This window comes from Neomonachus schauinslandi, chromosome 14 (genome assembly GCF_002201575.2).
Source record: "Neomonachus schauinslandi chromosome 14, ASM220157v2, whole genome shotgun sequence".
Taxonomy (NCBI): Eukaryota; Metazoa; Chordata; class Mammalia; order Carnivora; family Phocidae; genus Neomonachus; species Neomonachus schauinslandi.
The window spans coordinates 83019365-83040587 of record NC_058416.1 but is presented as its reverse complement, the minus strand read 5'-3'; the positions used below and the strand labels follow the sequence as shown (position 1 = coordinate 83040587).

General features: G+C 38.6%; 1 protein-coding gene across 1 annotated transcript in view; it reads right to left on the bottom strand.

Annotated features, from left to right (window-relative positions):
* Positions 1–21223, bottom strand: part of NAA25 (N-alpha-acetyltransferase 25, NatB auxiliary subunit) — a 72712-nt gene that overhangs the window by 29125 nt on the left and 22364 nt on the right. Inside the window, exons 6-13 of the mRNA XM_021698481.2 lie at positions 20003–20110; positions 19457–19535; positions 15903–16014; positions 14989–15078; positions 13661–13830; positions 11113–11225; positions 2627–2834; positions 1712–1801 (exon numbers count right to left, since the gene is read on the bottom strand). Of these exons, the coding sequence (XP_021554156.1) occupies positions 1712–1801; positions 2627–2834; positions 11113–11225; positions 13661–13830; positions 14989–15078; positions 15903–16014; positions 19457–19535; positions 20003–20110 (970 nt within the window). The remainder of the gene's footprint in view (positions 1–1711; positions 1802–2626; positions 2835–11112; positions 11226–13660; positions 13831–14988; positions 15079–15902; positions 16015–19456; positions 19536–20002; positions 20111–21223) is intronic.

The window sequence follows — 21223 nt, the reverse complement described above, 5'->3', positions numbered from 1 at the left end:
GGGGGTGAAATCAAGACAGGCTTGGCAGAGGTACCGTTTGAGTAAAAGTCAGATGAAGGAAGGAAGAAAGTTATTTCAAAGAGAGGCACATGATGTTCACTAATACTAGCAAACAAAAAAACAGATTTAGGCTGTAAGTACCTAAGAATTTGGAGATACAGGCAGAGGCTAGATTATAAAGAGCATTGTAAACTATCCTAAAGAGGTTGACCTTTACCCTCAGGAAAGTAGGGCACCTCTGAAGGATTTTAAGCACGAGGATGATGGTATCAAAATCAGGTGCTCCATGAAATGATCTCGAGGACAGGCCTTGTGTCCATCATGCACAGTACTGTCTCCCCAGGCCTTTGTTTCTTGTGTAGTTTATTCTCGTGAATAATATGCAATAAGTATCTATTTTTTCCCCAAAAAACTGCTAATAAAAGAAAATGTCAGGAATGAGACCTAAAGAAAAGGTAATCTCAATACCATTTGCTGAATCATCCTTTTCTTGCTCAATGATATATGATGCTTCCTTCAGCATATATTGTATTTCTGTCCTAAATAGGTTAATTACAATTATATTCCAAAGAGTGCATTCTCCTAAACATTTTTTTAAGTGAATAAAAAGGGCTACTCCATTTCATGGGCCTATACATCTATCTCTGAATCAGTTTCTCTATATTTTAATTGTTGCAACTTCGTCATTATTCACTATTTAGAAATGTTTAAAAACAGAACAAAAAACAAGAAATAACATGTGTTGACAAGGATGTGGAGAGAAAGGATCCCTCATGCACTGCTGGTGGGAATATAAATTGGTGCAGCCATTGTGGAAAACAGTATGGAGGTTCCTCAAAAAATTAAAAATAGAAATATCGTATGATTCAGTAATTCCATTACTGGGTATTTACCAAAAGAAAATGAAAATATTAACTCAAAAAGATATACGCACCCCTATGTTTACTGCAACATTATTTACAATAGCCAGGATGTGGAAGCAAACCAAATGTCCATCAGTAGATGAATGGATAAAGAAGATGTGGTACACACACACACGCGCGCACACACACACGAATATTATTCAGCCATAAAAAAAGAATATTTTGCCATTTCCAACAACATGGATGGACCTAGAGGGTATTATGCTAAGTGAAATAAGCTAGACAGAGAAAGACAAATACCATATGATTTCACTTATATGTGTAACCAAAAAAATAAAATGAACAAACAAAAAAGCAGACACGGACCTATAAATACAGAGAACTGGTGGTTGTCAGGAGGAGTGGGGGTGGCAAAAAGAGTGGGAGGTGCAAGCTTCCATTCATGGAATGAGTAAGTCACAGGGATGAAAGGCACAGCATAGGAAATATAGTCAATGGTATTGTAACAGCGGTGTATGGTGAGAGATGGTGGCTGCATTTGAGGTGAGCATCGCATGATGTACAGAACTGTCAAATCACTATGTTGTACACTTGAAATTAATGTAATGTGTGTCAACTATCAATTTAACAAAATTTAAAAAATAAAAACAGATGTGCACTGATTTAAGATTATCCTGATTACAGAAAAGGGGATATCTGGAGAAGGGTTCTTCTAGAAGCACCCTGGAGAAGGGCAAGGAGGAAAAACCTAAAAGCATAAATCAAATTCTTGGATTATATAATCAGTCTCAGGATTTATAATCAATAAAAGCAAAGCGTAAAGTTAAACTGAAATTACTCTTCCTTACCTGTTTCTCTCCATATATCAATAAGCACATGGACAGCAAGGAGACAGTAATAGTCTGAAAACTGCAATTCGGTTTTCAAACAGGATTTCCCTGTAGGGAAAAAATCCCATATTTGTATTTTAACATTTGTTCAACTAACACTGCCCCAAAGGAGTTTTTTAAAGCAGGAAAGTGACAGGAGGGAGAAGATAAAAAGAGGAAATGAAAGTAGTAAGAGTCGTGTAAATACCAGAAGAAAAATATAAGCCATGAATCAAAGGATTCAAAAGAAGGTTTAAGGCCACACTTAGCTGGAAAAGAAGAAAGAGTTCCAGAACAAAGGTGGTATCTGCAATGGCCCCAAAAGGGAGAGCAGCAAGATTTGGAAGGTTTCAGGTAAAGAGAAGAACAGAAGCCAAGGGCCATGTACAACTAAAGTAATAGTACGCTCTTTACTTCGCCTAATGATTTAGAATACAGTTAGAAAGAACACTGACATCTGGTCACATAATTTACACTTTACCACATATATCTAGCAAAAAGATCATCTACTTCTAAACTAAACATTTACCTCATAATTTACAACATTCATTTTGTTCAATTTTAGTCTATATATTAAAATACTAAGGCCTATAAGCAGAAAATGTCACAATTAACCATAAACTCCATGTAATTCATATGAGCCCCAGTGTAATAGAGTTAGCTCAATCAAGAATATGGACAACTATAATTATTTAAAGCTCCAAACTTAAGAAAGGTTTTACATGTGAACAGTCTTCCCACCAGACAAAATATTCTCCTTGCCAAATTCATTAAAACAAGGTGCTGAGTGGTGGTCAAAAACAACAACAACAACAACAACAACAAAAAACCAACAAAAATGGACTAAACCTTAGCAAATCAGGCAACTATTACACATTTTGAAAGAATGCTCACCAAATTCTAGTCCATGCTGGTACCTTAACATGAGTTCTCTGACCACACTCAGTTTCTGATTTTTATCCATAGTGTGGTACAAGCCGAGCAACCTCGTCAGCTGCACCACACACAGATGCTGCTGCAGAGCTCTGATGTCCGCGGGCAGTGCCAGCTTATCCTCGGTTGGTGTAGACAAAGGAACAACTCCAAGTAACTGATTAATAAACTGCAATGTAGAAAAAAAGGAGGACAGATCTCAAAACAGAACTCATCTTTGGTAGGCCATAATTAACAAACATTGAAATGATCTAGAAAAGACATTTTCTTTTTTTTTTTTTTAAGGTTTTATTTAGGGGGCGCCTGAGTGGCTCAGTCGGTTAAGCGTCTGCCTTCGGCTCAGGTCATGATCCCAGGGTCCTGGGATCGAGTCCCGCATCGGGCTCCCTGCTCTGCAGGAAGCCTGCTTCTCCCTCTCCCACTCCCCCTGCTTGTGTTCTCTCTCTCGCTGTGTCTCTGTCAAATAAATAAAATCTTAAAAAAAAAAGATTTTATTTAGGGGCGCCTGGGTGGCTCAGTTGGTTAAGCGTCTGCCTTCGGCTCAGGTCATGCTCCTGGAGTCCTGGGATAGAGAGTCCCGCATCAGGCTCCCTGCTCAGCAGGGAGTCTGCTTCTCCCTCTGACCCTCCCTCCTCTCATGTGCGCGCTCTCTCTCTCTCTCATTCTCGCTCTCTCAAATAAATAAATAAAATCTTTAAAAAGAAAAAAAATATTTTATTTATTTATTTGACAGAGAGAGAGATGGTGAGACAGGGAACACAAGCAGGGGGAGTGGGAGAGGGAGAAGCAGGCTTCCTGCAGAGCAGAGAGCCCAATGCAGGGCTCAATCCCAGGACCCTGGGATCATGACCTGAGCCAAAGGCAGACGTTTAACAACTGAGCCACCCAGGCGTCTCAAGACATTTTCTATTTACCAAAATTACTAAAACAAAAAAGTTTCTAACAGCACACAATGCTGGTAAAAGGCCAATGAAAATGGCATGCATACTCATCCAATGCTGGCCACAAGTAACCTGTCAATACTGGGTACTATACTAACTAAAAGATTAAAAGAATTGTGAAAATGTTTCATAAATTATTCCACAACAACATAATATATGATACGACAATGAAAAGTTTAATTAGACTACAAAAAGAGCAGGTTACAAAAAACAAACCTACAATTACAACTGATATACAAGTAAATTCTTAAAGAAAATATGACACATTGAGAGGAATAGTTATGTCAGTGGCCTTAAATTATTTTTTAATTAAAGTTTTGTTTTGAGATAATTACAGACTCACATGCAGTTGTTAAGAAATAATCCAGAGAGATCCCATGTACCCTTCTCATCCAGTTTCTCCCAATGGTAACATCTTGCATTAAAATGTTTTTAATTCAGGGCGCCTGGGTGGCTCAGTCGGTTATGCATCTGCCTTCAGCTTGGGTCATGATCCCAGACTTCCGGGATTGTGCTCAGCAGGGAGTCTGCTTCTTCCTCTGCCCCTCACCCCACTCATGCTCTCTCTTTCTCACTCTCTCAAATAAATAAAATCTTTTAAAATAAATAAAACATTTTTAATTCTTTTTTTTTAAAGATTTTATTTATTTATTTGAGAGAGAGAGAGAGCATGGGGGGGGAGGGTCAGAGGGAGAAGCAGACTCCTCGCTGAGCAAGGAGCCCGATGCGGGACTCGATCCCGGGACTCCAGGATCATGACCTGAGCCGAAGGCAGTCGCTTAACCAACTGAGCCACCCAGGCGCCCAACATTTTTAATTCTTTAAATTTGTAAGAATTTTAAAAAATGTACCATTTCCATTACACATTATTAAACACAGGCTTATTCCTCACTGCCAAAATCCTATTAAGATGACAACAAAGAGGGCGCCTGGGTGGCTCAGACGGTTAAGCGTCTGCCTTCGGCTCAGGTCATGATCCCAGGGTCCTGGGATCGAGTCCCGCATCGGGCTTCCTGCTCCTTGGGAGCCTGCTTCTCCCTCTGCCTCTCTCTCTCTCTCATGAATAAATAAATAAAATCTTAAAAAAAAAAAAAAAAGATGACAACAAAGAATCAAACCACAAGGATCAAGAACATGTGAAAAGATGACAGCAAATAAAAAACATTAACAAGATTTCAAAGATAAAAAGCAAAAGGACAGGTGTTAAGTGCTAACCTACACGCACAGGGCAGAAATCTAACATACACAAGGGGCCTCAAGTCTATTCCAGCCACAGAATCTTGGAAGGCAGAAATTCAGGGCACTAGAAACCTCAAGTGTTGGTAGGATGGAAACAGGAGAATTGGTTAAATTCCATCTAAGAAGTTTGACCCCTCCCCTAGCTCACAGACTGACTTCCTAAACCCAGCAGAAGCCTGCAGTTTTACTCCCAAGGAGAAGCTGAACCAGAGGCACTGTAGACTCAGGGATATCAGGCATAGCTAGAAATGGTGCTATTTTTATTATTTATTTATTTATTTATTTATTTATTTATTATTTGACAGAGAGAGACACAGCAAGAGAGGGAACACAAGCAGGGGGAGTGGGAGAGGGAGAAGCAGGCTTCCCGCTGAGCAGGGAGCCCGATACGGGGCTCGATCCCAGGACCCTGGGATCACGACCTGAGCGGAAGGCAGACGCTTAACGACTGAGCCACCCAGGCGCCCCTAAAGTGCTATTTTTAATTGTTTGAGGAAGCTCCATACTGTTTTCCACAGTGGCTACACAGCTTGCATTCCCACCAACACTGCACAAGGGTTCCTTTTACTCCACATCCTCACCTACCATATGATCCAGTTATCACACTACTGGGTATCCACCCAAAGAATACGAAAACACCAATTCAAAGGGATACATGCACTCCTATGTTTACTGCAGCATTATTTACAATAGCCAAATTATAGAAGCAGCCCAAGTATCCATTAATAGATGAATGGATAAAGAAAATGTAGTGTATACACACAAACGCGCGCGCGCACGTACACACACTGGAGTATCATTCAGCCATAAAAAGGAATGAAATCTTGCCATTTACAACATGAATGGAGCTAAAGAGTATAATGCCAGGTGAAATAAGTCAGAGAAAGACAAACACCATGATTTCACTCATATGTGGAATTTAAGAAACAAAACAAATGAGCAAAGGGGGAAAAACTTGGCAAACCAAGAAACAGACTTACCTATAGAGAACAAACATGGTTACCAGAGGGGAGGTGGGTGGGGAATGGGTGGAATAGATGATGGGGATTAAAGAGTACACTTATCATGAGACAGAAATGTTGAATCATTGGGGCGCCTGGGTGGCTCAGTCGTTAAGCACCTGCCTTCGGCTCAGGTCATGATCCCAGGGTCCTGGGATCGAGCCCCACATCGGGCTCCCTGCTCAGCGGGAAGCCTGCTTCTCCCTCTCCCACTCCCCCTGCCTGTGCTCCTCTCTCACTGTGTCTCTCTCTGTCAAATAAATAAATAAAATATTAAAAAAAAAATGTTGAATCATTACATTGTACATCTGAAACTCATTTAACACTGTATGTACAATATACTGGAATTAAAATAAATAAGCAAAAGCTCTGTGTTAGTTTAAAAAAAAAAGAGGATAAAGTGAAACTCAGTTATTCAGTGATGAGCGCCCTGCTCCCCTCCCCCTACTCCCAACCAGATCCCAGAATGTCACATGCCAAATGTTTGAGACCCCAAACACAAGGGTGGCAAACAGGTTCTATGAAAAGTATTTCTGAGGGGTGCCTGGGTGGCTCAGTCGGTTAAGCGTCTGCCTTCAGCTTAGGTCATGTTCCCAGGGTCCTGGGATCAAGCACCACGTCGGGCTCCCTGCTCATTGGGGAGTCTGCTTCTCCCTCTCCTCTCTCTCTCTCTCAAATCCATAAATAAAATCTTAAAAAAAAAAAAAAAAGTATTTCTGGGGCGCCTGGCTGGCTCAGTCATTAAGCATTTGCCTTCGGCTCAGGTCATGATCCCAGGGTCCTGGGATCGAGCCCCACATCGGGCTCCCTGCTCCACAGGAAGTCTGCTTCTCCCTCTCCCACTCCCCCTGCTTGTGTTCCCTTTCTCGCTGTGTCTCTCTCTGTCAAATAAATAAATAGAATCTTAAAAAAAAAAAAAAAGTATTTCTGAGGTGAGTGGTGAGGGGTGGGAGGATAGAGAAAGTATGGGGGAGAATGAAACAGATGATCACCTCATGTTTTAGACTACACTAAGAGGAATTTTATACTTTTATGGTTCTGTAAGATTGGGGTGAATCAAAAAAATATTAAATCTGGGAAAGTAAGCTGTGCAAGAAAGGTAATCTCCATATACAAAGTGCCTTTGGTCATAAAACTATAAATTCTGAATAAACACTAAACTAAACTGGGGGGCAAGTACTTAAGGAGAGAAGTGGGATGTTGTAAACGAGATGATCATCTTTCCACAAAAGGGCTCCAACAGATGAAGACTGTAACTGTAAAAATAAACTAACAGCTATACAAATCTGTAATTTAGAAATACGGAGGTAAATCACAGAAGACACAGGAGTTGAAAGTGATCTGGCTATAGAAAGCCAGACCAGGGTGAGGGTGGCAAAGAGCTGCTACTGTTTTTTCAATAGAAGCCTTATAGTACCATTTGGCTTTTTCAACTTTATCCATGTAATTTTTTGACAAAAATAAAAATTAAAAAGAAAACCCTACTCATGCAGTTTCACATCTGTAACAACTTTGCTTCAATTTGTCTCCAATTGTATGAATTTTAATTATTATGATCAGATAATCATTTGCAACAAAGAAACTGTAGCACTGGTTTTCATTTTTTTTATTAAATGCCTATATAGTTTCTACTGCCCGCTGTTCCATTCTTGTTAGCTATTTTATATATTAGTGATGCTTAATATTAATGCCTTCTTCAGGGAATGCTGAAGAATCTTCCAGATAGATTTTGTCATGAAACAATACATTCATTCTTTATTCTAATCTGTACAGTTTTACTGCTATGCAAAAAGCTTCCTTAAAAACTGGAATCATTTGTTTAGCTTAAAACCCCAAGGCAAAGGAAATCAAAAGATAAAAACATCACTCTGGGTGAGCCACTTCAGGATAACTGGATTCAGTAGCCTACTCGTAGGGACTAGTCCCAGTTTTAAAAGATTGGGACTACAGCTATCAGCTTGAAACCTACTTGAATGGTTTGCAATCCTCTGACAAACACACTGCTGAGTGGCAGAATTTTTAGCTACTGAAGTCATCCTACATTTAAAAAGTTGTGGCAGCAAAATGACCCCTCTCAATCAAAAATTTACGTGGGACTACAAAACTCATTGCAACAGCTTTAAATCCTTTGTCTCACAAAAGACGACTACCTATCACTGCTAGTATTCCAGCATTTCTAGAGGGTTCCTCCTCTCAAAAGATTATTACTATATGAGGTCACATGAGATGACCTAAGACTTTCAAACATACTAATACAATAGAGCTGCTTGTACTAGATACACATTAACAAACCCTTGTGAATCTCAGCTGAAGGTAATTTAAGTGTTCCTTTAATGCAGCTCCATTATTTGATGCTTCAACTTCTAAGATGGGAAGCAACGGAAGACATGATCAATTGTTCCAAATCTTAGTACATAATATGTGCAACATAACTGAAGGAATCTCTTCAACATGGTTCTAGATTCTGCTTAAATCTCTCTAGTAACATGAAACTCACACACTATATTTTTAGAGAATCTAACTACTAGAAAGATCTTTTTTCCACTGGCCGAATTTTGAATTCCCTGTAACAACTTCTTGCTGATCCCAATTCTCATTCCCCTTTTGTACAGGAGCTTTTCAATTATGAGAAAGGAAGGACTGTGTCCTCACCAGACCAAACCTCTCTTCCACTTAACCATTTCTCTCTCCTATGCTTTCAAGTCCTCCTACAACCCAGAACCCTTTTTCTGGATATGTAGCAATTAATCCAGAAAATCTAAAACTTGGCCTGTGCCCTGTAAGTACAGCACTCCAAGAATAGCTTTACTAAACAAAAGTGAATGGTGACAGTCATTTCAGAACCAAGAGAGACCACTGGCTACTTACCAGTTTGGGAATGCACTACTCCATCTGCCCTAGATACGTCACCTCAAGACTGCCAAGTATCAAGCCCGGTGGACTGAAGATACGACCACCAAACAAATACTCTAGTCACCTCCACTATGGAGGTGACAGAAGGCATTCTGGAATAACAGGTGGTGGTAACCCTGTGATAGGAAGGCTTCATTGCAACCTTCACTATTTACAAAGGTATTTATGAGTAAAACTGATCAAAGCCACAGACTTTCTTTTATACATGCCACTGTTTCTTTATATGGTGCTCTTATCCTACCCCAAATACACTGTTCTTCCAATTGGTAGAGTACTCCAGCTGCCCATTACCAAGGACACTCTGGACTAAATGCTACAAACCTTTAATGTGGAACAGGGTATGAAGTTCCCAGCAATGGGTGAGCAATCTGACCCAATACATGTTGCTGTGGATGAGGAGTCTAAAGATAAGGTTCTCCATCTCATTATGTAATAGATTTACATTGGTTCATTCACATCAGAAACTCCCAATATATGACAACTCACTACAATGTGGTACTCTGGATTAGATCACAGCACAGAAAAAGGAAATTAATGGGAAAACTGGAGAAATCTAAAGAAAATCTAGGGGTTAGTTAATAGTAATGTACCAATGTCAGTTTCTTAGTTTTGACAAATGTACCATGGTAATTAAGATATTAACAAGCAAGGGTTAAGAGTATGGTGTAGCTTTCTGTACTATCTTCGTGACTTTCCAGTAAATCTAAAATTATTCCAAAATAAATGGATCAAAATGTAAAACCTTGCTCTGCAAAGGATCCTATTAAAGGATAAAAAGACAAGCATAGACTGGGAGAAAATATGTGAAACCACATATCTGACAAAGGAGTTGTATCTAGAATATCTAAACTCTCAAAACTCAAGATGTAAAACAAACATCTTGAACAAGATGTAAAGCAAACAATCTAGAAAGGGAGCAAAAGACAGAAACACACATTTCACTGAGACTATAAAGCTGGCAAATAAGCACATGAGAAGATGTTCAACATCATTAACCATTAGGGAAATGCACATTAAAACCACGATAAAATATCACTACGTACCTGCCAGAATGGCTAAAATAAAAAATAGTGACAACACTAAATGCTGATGAAGATGCAGAGAAACTGGATCACTCATTCACTGCTAACAGGAATTTAAAATAAAATGGCCACTGTGAAAGTTTGGCCATTTCTTCAAAGAAATTAAAAAAAAAAAAAAAAACAACAAGGGCGCCTGGGTGGCTCAGTTGGTTAAGCGACTGCCTTCGGCTCAGGTCATGATCCTGGAGTCCCCGGATCGAGTCCCGCATCGGGCTCCCTGCTCAGCAGGGGGTCTGCTTCTCCCTCTGACCCTCCTCCCTCTCATGCTCTCTGTCTCTCATTCTCTCTCTCTCAAATAAATAAATAAAATCTTTAAAAAACAAAAACAAAAACAAAAACAAAACAAAACAAAAACTAAACACGTAGCTATCATTACACTACGGGGCATTTTTTTTCAAAGAAATTAAGATTTAAGTTCACACAAAAAAACCCACACACAAATGTCCACAGCAGCTCTATTTGTAACAGCACAAAACAGGAAACTGGATGTCCTTCAACAACTTAAAGAAATGATGGCACATCCATACCACAGAATACTATTCAGCAATACAAAAGAATGAACTATTGAAACATGTAACATGGATGAAGCTCCAGGGAATTATGTTGAGGGAGGAAAAAAGTCAATCTCAAAAAGTTACACATAATATGATTCTATTACATAACATTCTTAAAATGACAAAATTACACAAATAGAAACCATATTAGTGATTGCTAGGGGACAGAGACAGGGAAAGGGGAAGGTGCAGGGAAATGGCCGCAGGTAAAAAGGGGTAGCGCATGGGATCCTGGTGGTGGAACTGTTCTGTACCTTGACGCTGGTGGGGGTCACTGAATCCACATGCACTACATACTGCACTCAATACACATGTAACGTACCACACTTACACACACAGATGTAAAACTCATGAAAGCTGGATACAGTTAGTGAACTGTATGTCAATTTCCTAATTATGACATTATACTATAGCTATGCAAGATGTTATCAATGGGGCAAAATGGGAATGGGGTATACAGAGCTCTCTGTATTATTTCCCTTACAACTACATGTAAAAAACAAAACAAAACAAAAACACATCATAAAACAAAAAGACAATACAATTATCCATCAGAGGCTTATTCTCTTGGTGGCTTAATCTAACAAGAAATCATGTCTTAATCGAATAGCACCTGGAGTCCCTGACCTTGGCATCTTGTGTTCACCACTCTCACACACAAATTTAACCTAGTTACAGTAAATACAGGCACCCAACAGAATTCTGAACCGTACTTACTTTTGTACACTGTGTAGCAGGCAAGAGGTCAACAAACACCTTGAGGTCTGTAAAACAACAAGGTTTATCCCCAAACTTTTTGAAATACTGGAACATTAATTCTTCTGGATCACCTAAGAGAGAGAAAAAAAGAATTCACTAAATTAATTCATGAGTGGAAGCAAATTCTAATTTAAGAGGTCTGATTTCAAAAACATTTATTTCAATTAAATTAAAATTTTGCTTGATGGTGTTCAGTCAGTTAAGGGTCTGCCTTTGGCTCAGATCATGATCTCATGATCCTACACCCTGCATCAGGCTCCCTGCTCAGTGGGAAGTCTGCTTCTCCCTCTGCCCCTTCTCCCAGCTTATGCTCTCCCTCTCAAATAAATAAAATATTTAAAAAAATAAAAAATAAAATTTTGCTTGAATGCTTGAATGAGAATGACAATGAGGGCTGCAGAATGGCTTGCCCATTTAAACAAATACTTTAAAAAGGAGATGAATCTTACAATCTCAGTTTACTTGTTATTACGCTTCAGAAATGTGACGCTTTTCATTAACTGAAGTTTAAATAGCTAAAAAGTTTTCATTAAAGTTTAAATAAAGACTGAAGTTTATATACAAACATTAAACAAACATGCTTCTTTCCACAGTTCTTGAACTACTTAACAAGTATTAAATGTTAACAAAATTAAAGGGAAGTTTAACAGGCACACCAACAGAAGAGAAAATAAATGGGAAGAGTCACAAGCCAGTAACTCCCAACAAGATCACTCACTATGGAAAATTCAAACCTGGATCTGCAGAAGCTACCAGTGCCTTTTGTTTTTCCTCAAATTAAAAACAAAACAATTTTAAAAACAAAAACTAAAATAATAAAAAATAAAATGCTCTCAAACTGAACCAGAGTTTCTGTAAGATTTTAGGTGTTGGTTTCTGTTCACATTTCTGGGAACAAAAGTCCATGGCTTTAATCAGATTCTCAAAAGACTCTGATCCAAGACACTAAGAATCACTTACTGCTCTGGGTAAAAAAAATTTTGTGGGGGCGCCTCGGTGGCTTCAGTGGGTTAAGCATCTGCCTTAGGTTCAAGTCATGATCCCAAGGTCCTGGGATTGAGCCCTGCGTTGGGCTCCCTGCTCAGCGGGAAGTCTGCTTCTCTCCCTCTCCTTCTGTCCCTCCCCCTGCTCGCACACTCTCTCAAATAAATAAATAAAATCTTTAAAAAAAAAAATTTGTGGAGGGGCACCTGACTGGCTCAGTTGGTAGAGCATGTGACTCTTGATCTTGGGATTATGAGCTGGCGCCCCATGTTGCTGGTAGAGTTTACTTCAAAAAAAAATTGTGGAGACTAACCAAACTCACAAATTTCTATTACGCAGGCTGGTAGGAAGGAAGAGGAAGACAGGAGATGGACATAGCAAGTGCCAACACAGATCCAAATACTTTTAGTTCCAGCTTTGGAAAGAAGCAATTCTTTGGGATCTATCTTAACATCTTGCTGAAGCTCAAACGAAAATTTTCATTTGCAATTCTGGAACTAACAGAGACTAAGGTTTCTGAAGTAGACCTAAAAGAGTCAACATGGAATTCAAAAACTGGTTGCGAAAACTCTACAAAGGGAATGAGAGAAGCCCACAGTTAATTTCAGAATAAGCTGCAAAGAGCATTAGTTAGATGATTAAAATGAACAGAGATAATCTAAGATAGGTTTTAGGAACTGGAAGTGCTCATCATCTCAGGACAACTGGTGCCTAAACAAGACCCTTCTGATCAACTTTTAATGAGAACCAAACTTCCATAATGGTAAGTATGGGGAAAAAAGGTTTCTTTGGAGCTTTATCTTAAAAAAATGAAACTAAAAAATTAAGTTTATTACCTTAAACTTAACAAAATTTAGGGTATAACTAAACTATAAGCTAATTCTTAGTATGAGCAAAGAATTACTGCTTTCTGAGGGGGAAGGTGCCATTTTTCCAACAAAATTGTGAACTAGCACAATATGACATCCTTCATTTCTTATGAAGTAAGCTCAAAAAGAAACATTTTCAAAAAACATCGAAGGGCTTCATCAACTTTCCCGAAAGCCTCTCTTCATGCATTACTACCCAAATCATGTTTTTCTCCTATCTTGTCATTGTCCTTATAAATTTTCTCTTAACTGTTAACTGTTCTAACTCTGCCAGATGTTCTTTCATCAATGGTTTTGTGAGTGCCTGAAGCAGACTTTCAAGAAACCTTTCATCCACTTCATGAAATCTTGAAACTTTCATGAAACTGGCTATTTCACTTTGAAATTGATTTTGACATTAATGTTGGGTCAAAAAAGAATGCCTGATAAAGACTCTGGTGGAACAGGAAGAGATGCTAATGTTGAGTTGAAGATATGATTGAGGGCTAATGGTATCAGTAATCCATTCATGAGTAAATATTTTCAGGTTATGAAGACGTTTGCTTCCCAAACATGACTTCATCGTAGACCTCAGAGAATGAATACTGCACTTGGGTGTGGAGGTCATTCCTGTATCTTCTCCAAGGTTCCCAAATAATATTAAGGGTTCTTACCCAGTTTGTACTCATCATTAAAACCTTGACGTCTTAAACGTCTAATCAGTTCCAGTTTAGCAAGATGTGGTCCTCGGAGATGGCGGGAACTTTTAGATTCTTCTGTTATCCGATCTTCTATAAACTTCACAGCTTCTTCTGCAGAATAATGCACTTCTCCTTCTAAAGAGCTAGGTATAAAACACATGGAGAAAGGTATTTTGTATCTCTCTTGTCCATCCTAAAACTCAAAAGTGAAGCCAAACTGACTTAAAGAAACAAATTAAAAAATAAAAAGCACTCTGATAATTATAAAATAATATGGGAGTAAAAGAACTATGAGCACATTCTGACAACATGGCAAAGGATTACTCCCGATTTTGGCATCTGATTACTGCACCATGACTAATTACCTCTACCGCTTTCTTAAAAAAAAAAAAAAAAAGGATAACTTTATATACATAAAATATTGCCTAATTTAAAAATCTAAGTAAATTTTACTTTACTGCTTAAAGAATGAAGACTGAGAAAAATTAGATGACTCAGTTAATATTACAAAGTAAGCATCAGCTCATCACCACCTTAAATCCTGCTTCCTTTTTAAAAAGATCCCATTTATGTTTGTGTTTTTGTCTAGAATAGCAAAGAAAGAAAAAAAAAAAGGAAACCAGCAACAATCCAAGTGTCCATCAGTCCATCAATGGGGGATAGGTTAAATGAATTACCGTACATCTCTAAAGAGGAGTTCTCTTAAGTCACTAAAAAGAATGAAACGAATCTATATGTACCATATATGGAAGATGCTCAAGATACATTTTAAGGGAGAAAATACTAAGTTGCAAACCATTATGTCTAATATGACTGCATTTTTATGTTAAATAATGAGAATAATTATGTTAGTATATCGACAGAAATAAATCTGGAAGACAAGACTCTAAACCGCCATCAAGAGTTATCTCTGGGGGCACCTGGCTGGCTCAGTTGGCAGGGCATGCGACTCGATCATGGGTTCAAGGATCATGGGTGTAGAGATTACTTAAAAAAAAAAAAAAGAATTATCTCTGAGTCAATTATACCTCAATAAAAGTGGAAAAAGGAAAAAATGTTATTTCTGGGATGGTAAGGTAACTAGGAACTAACACTTTCACACCATACATTTCTGCACTAGTTTAAGATTTTTTACAATGAACACATATTTATTTTATAATTTTAAAAAAATGAAAAATCTTATACTTTGAAAGGGATACACTATTGAGACCAAAAAAGAATTCTATTAGGCTTCCAATGAAATCCTTTTGATACACCATGCTAAAAAGTGCCACTGTAATTCAGGAAAGGAGTCAACTTACTGTTCACCTTCAGCAGGAGGAGTCCAGGCGTCTTCAATCAGTCGAAAGACAGAATCGAAGTAAGTCAGATAGAACTGCCAGTCATCTGAGCTAAAATCAGATTGAATGGTACACAAAGGATTAAACCCAAGTTGTGACCAGTCTGCCCTAGGAACCATGATACTCAACTTATTTTCTAGGTTACATTTTAGTCTTTACTAGGAGAAGCCCACCCCTCCCTCTGAGTTTCCTCTGCTGCCTAAAAGGGCAACTCCAAAGGCATTTTCAAAGCAAAAAAAGTTTTAAAGAAAAAAAAAGTAAAAAACTTTTAAGAAACAATTATTTCCTTCAATGAAATAACCAGGTCCAGAAAACTAATATTCTTAACAGAAAATTCCCACATTAGCACTTCCCCAAAATGGGGGGGAGGGGAGGGGGGAGGGACATGTTTCTTTTAGACCAATACTGAATTTAACAAATCAATGATTTTTAGCATTCATTCTAAAGATGTAACACTCAGCACCCTTGTGGCGTAAGTTCCATTATACCTCTTTACCAAAAGATAAAGGTTCATCAAAAACTTAAAAAATACCTAGGACACATTACTAAAAGATTTATGCCCAGGTAATATAAAAGACAACAGATTAAAAAAAAAAAAAAAAAATTCATGGGCGCCTGGGTGGCTCAGTTGGTTAAGCGACTGCCTTCGGCTCAGGTCATGATCCTGGAGTCCCTGGATCGAGTCCCGCATCGGGCTCCCTGCTCGGCAGGGAGTCTGCTTCTCCCTCTGACCCTCCCCCCTCTCATGTGCTTGCTCTCTCTCATTTTCTCTCTCTCAAATAAATAAATAAAATCTTTAAAAAAAAAAAAAATTCAGTAGTGACACCTGAGAGCCCCACTTTAGTCTCATGGTCCAAAAAGAAGCATCTACTCACTTTTTCAATAAGAGGCGCCTGGAAAGGGCATTGCACTCTGGCCACCTGCTCAGCTTCTTATACATAGCCATGCATTTATTTTCCCGACTTTGAATCTCACTTGTCAACTTCTCTACAATTAAAAGTTATAAAAATTGGTAAGCTGGTTTCATTTCTGCTCAGAAACCAGAATAAAGTCCAAACCCAAGAAGGAAAATGTCACATTTTCTAATTCCCTCTCTTAGAAAATGGGACCACTACCAGATACAAACTATTATCTTAATAAAGATTATTTTCCTGAGGGGCACCTGGGTGGCTCAGCCGTTAAGCGTCTGCCTTCAGCTCAGGTCATGATCCCAGGGTCCTGGGATCGAGCCCCGCATCGGGCTCCCCGCTCAGCGGGAAGCCTGCTTCTCCCTCTCCCACTCCCCCTGCTTGTGTTCCCTCTCTCGCTCGCTCTCTCTGTCAAATAAATAAATAAAATCTTTAAAAAAAAAAAAAAAAAAGATTATTTTCCTGAGAAGAAAAAAGTAAATTTCTGATACTAAACTTTTATAATCATTTTTTTCTATAAAGATCCAGAATGTATTGAGTTGAGGATCTAAAATATGGGGTACACTTATAAAACCCCAAAAGCATCTAGGAACTAGTATATTTGGTCCATAGACAGACTTCCCATCTATACAAACAGTTCCAAAACATCGAATGAGCTGGACTTGGAATGGGATGAGCAAGGTGAGATGTTAGGAAGAATACAAAAATGAACAGAGATGAATCAAACACTTTCCCAACAGCTGGGAACAGAAAAACTATGACTACTATTTCTGAACAAATTAGATTTGCCCCAACCTTTCAGAACAGCTTAGCAGATTACGGATACCAACAATTACATTATGAATTTCCTACAGATAATCTTCATTTTAACTATCCTAAACTACAATCCAGCTGGGTAAAAACAGAAAGGCTGACTTATACCCATATGCAAGGAGGCTGAAATTAAAGAATAAATAACATTAAACAATAATAATCTCGCTCTCAAATAAATAAATAAAATCTTAAAGGGGGGGGGTGCCTGAGTGACTCAGTCAGTTAAGCATCCGACTTTGGCTCAGGTCATGATCTCAGGGTCCTGGGATCAACCTGCATCAGGCTCCCTGCTCAGTAGGGAGTCTGCTTCTCCCTCTCCCTCTGGCCACCACCCTCCCCCCCGCCACATGCTCACTTTCTCTTTCTCACTCTCAAATAAATCTTAAAAAAAAAAGAAACAATAATAACAACAACAAAAACTCCTACATTTTATATAATTAGTTAACTATCAGAGTTAGTTTTATAACCACATACGGTCAAGTAAAGGATATACACACCTGTATGAAATAAAGTTTTTATTTTTTTATTTTATTTTTTTTAAGATTTTATTTGACAGAGAGAGAGAGAGCATAAGCAGGAGGAGTGGCAGGCAGAGGGAGAAGCAGGCTCCCTGCTGAGCAAGGAGCTCGATGAGGGACTTTGATCATGACCTGAGCCAAAGGCAGATGCTTAACCGACTGAGCCACCCAGGCATCCCTGAAATAAAGTTTTTTAATGACTGTTCCTAATGAGAGATCCGAGGCTATTCACCTACAGTTAGATTCCCCCAATGACTATAAAGGCACAATTAAAAACCAGGTTTGTCAAAACAACACTGGATTTCCAGGACTTTCTCCCACGGAAATCATCAAAAATGGATAAATGTTTAGGAACCTAAATCTTTGTCAGAAACATCTTCAAAGGGGAATGGTTAGATCAATCTATGAAGTTCCTACAAATAAGTTTTCAACAAAAAGGGAAGAAGTATTTTCACTATAATGGAAAAGAGCTAACATCTTTAACATTAAAGTGCTCTTGCAAATCGTTAAGAAGATTATCCACATTTTTAGAAATAGGCAAAGGATAAGGAAAAGCAGCTCAAAGAAAGTATCAATGGTTTTTAAACAAATAAAAAAAATTATCCTCCCTCAAAATTAAATAAAAACTGTAAGATACGTTTTATCTATCAGACTGAAAAACATTAAAAAGATTGAAATAGGGGCGCCTGGCTGGCTCAGTCAGTAGAGCATGTGACTCTTGATCTCAGGGTTTTGCATTTGAGCCCCATGTTGGGTGTAGAGCTTACTTAAAAAAAAAAAAAAAAAAAAAAAAGGCTTGGTGTATCTGGGCTGCTCAGTTAGTTAAAGCGTACAACTTGGTTTCAGTTCAGGTCTTGATCTCAGGGTCATGTGATTAATCCCTGCACTGGTTCCACCCTCAGTGTGGAGTCTCCTTGTCTCCCTCCCTCTGCTCCTCCCCCAGCTCACACTCACTCACTCGTGCGCTCTCTCTCTAATAAGTAAATAAATAAATAAAATCTTAAAAAAAAAAAAAGCTTGAGGGGCTCCTGGGTGGCTCAGTCGTTAAGCGTCTGCCCAGGGTCCTGGGATAGAGGCCCTCATCGGGCTCCTGGCTGAGGGGAGCCTGCTTCTCCCTCTCCTCCCTGCTCGTGCTCTCTGGCACGCGCTCTCTCTCTCTTTCTCTGACAAACAAATAAGTAAAATCTTAAAAAAAAATAAAAGAAAGAAAACACTGGGGGGAAGAAGGAGGAGGGGAAAGTACATCTTTAGAAGGATACACAGAACAAGTAAATGGCAAAGAACATAGAGGACAAAGGGTTGGAGATCTGAAGTATAATCTTTCTTTCACACATCTTGAATTTTCTGAATCCATGAATTATTTTCATTTTTAAAATATTTTTTAGGGACCCCTGGGTTGGCTCAGTCAGTTAAGCATCTGCCTTCGGCTCAGGTCATGATCCCAGGGTCCTGGGATCAAGTCCCACATTGAGCTCCTTGCTCAGCAGGGATCCTGCTTCTCCCTCTGCCTGCTGTGCCCTTGCTTGTGCTCTCTTCCTCTCTCTCTCTCTCTCTGACAAATAAATAAAATCTTTAAAAAAAAAAATGAAATAAAATATTTTTTAAAAGTAAATGTAGAACATACAGGAAAGTCTGGAAGAACTAAGATGATCACAAGTGATTTTTTCTGTCTTTATATCTTTTTTTTTTTTTTAAAGATTTTATTTATTTATTTGAGACAGAGAGAGAGCACATGGCGGGGGGAGGGTCAGAGGGAGAAGCAGGCTCCCCGCCGAGCAGGGAGCCCGATGCGGGACTCAATCCAGGGACTCCAGGATCATGACCTGAGCCGAAGGCAGTCGCTTAACCAACTGAGCCACCCAGGCGCCCTCTATGTCTTTATATGTTTATGTTTCTGTATAAGGAAGAAATTTTCCACAATAAATATTTTTCATGTTTGCGGCACCTGGATGGCTCAGTCAGTTAAGCGTCTGTCTTCAGGTCATGATCTCAGGGTCCTGGGATCGAGCCCTGCATCAGGCTCCCTGCTCAGCAGGGTGTCTGCTTCTCCCTCTGCTTCTCCCCTGGCCCCCCCAGCTTGTTCTCGCTCTCTCACTCACTCGCTCACTCTCTCTCTCTCAAATAAATAAATAAAATCTTTAAAAATTTTTTTCGTGTTTAAATAGAAGAAAAAAAAACTTTAAAAATTACCTCCTAATTTTCCTCTGATAACATCCAAGGCTTCCTGGTACTTTCCCAAACGTTCCAAGATCATATAATAAAGTTCAACCTTACAGAAAAAACAAGTAAGAAATGCAACAATCAAAACTTTTCAATAAGAATAGTCATTTGCATGTTTTTAAAAAGTTATCAAGGGGCATGTAGGTGGCTCAGTCAGTTAAGTGTCCGACTCCTGATACCGGCTCAGGTCTTGGTATCAGGGTCATGAATTCAAGCCCAAGTTGGGCCCCATGCTGGGTGTGGAGCCTACTTAAGAAAATTTTATTTTAATTTAATTTAATTTTAAAAGTATCTAATAGAAAAGAACACTATCTTCAAATGAGATGAAATTAGCAGTAAGAATGTTCATTATACTTAAGCTGGGTACTTCCAAAGCTTCATATTTACACAAGAGTGAGGACCCAGCTCTCTAACTGGAATAAGAGAGCAGTTTGTAATACCATAGCATAATATTGTAGCAATATCAAACTCATGCAAATACAAAAGTATGGCTTTTGTAGGACTTCCATTACTCACTTCAGCCTCGGCTTCTATCTTGTCCTCTTTCACCATTTTTTCTACCATTCTTTCAGCGAGGGGCAGAAACATCGTTTTTGAGAGGTTTTCATCCTGTGCTGATATAGACTATAGGAGAAAAAAATAAATATTTCACTCTAATTTCTCCCCTGCTTGCACTATTTATATTATTACCAGGCAGACCATTACTGTGACTCCAGCACATAATTATCAGTCCACTATGTCTAATATCAGACCTAATTTGAACTTGCCAGGAAGATACATTACAGAGTGGTTTGCTTTAGAAGAGATTTATTAAAGATGCATTATCCTATACAAACTGGATTTGCACAATATGGCCTAACTTTTAAATAGGTTATTCATACATTTTTCTAGAACTATGTTAAGAGGGGATATGCCTATACTGTTTATTATATGTAAAAGGTACCATCAGGTGTTTGAAGAGTAAAGCCTTTCAGACGTCTTTTTGAGATGTTCACATATTAGAGGGAAAACGCCAATACCTTCCATTTATACAGCTTAGTATTAACTAGTTTCGATAATTAGGATTATCTTAGATTGATAATTAAAATCAATGCTTATTAATAATTTTAACATTGCCTGAGATTCTGCTCAGAGCTCAGTAGCTGAAGGTAGCTATTATGCTTATTTCATAGATAAACTAAGAGATTCCCCAACAGTTCTCTAAGACATGTGCTGAAACCAGTATATGAATGCAGACCTGTCTGAACCCAGAGCCTCTCTGACTTAACTGCTACATTTTAACTCTTTCCTCCCCATCTTCTCTTACACACTATCTCCTTTTGGTCCTTACACTGGCTCTGGGAGATAAGCATCTCCATTCTGCAAAAGAGCAAACTGAGGTTCAAAAAAACAGAATTGATAAAACAAGGCCATCCAGTTCAATAACGTGATCACTAACAAACAATACTGTTTTAAAGACAGACCTCAAATCAAAATATCAAACGAGGCTCATACTTGATCAAATAACCCAGTAATGGATTTAAGATTCAGGGGAAATACAGTCTGTGCTACATACAAATAAACTGATATACCAACTCATAAGGAATAAATACCAAAACTCCCCAACTCAAAAAGTCAAATTGACATTATGTAAAGTCCCTGTTTGACACACGCTGCGACACATTACCCAAGGTGTTCAGAAGACAAGTTAAGGACAATAACTATATACAAAAACGAAAATAAATCTCAATCCCATTC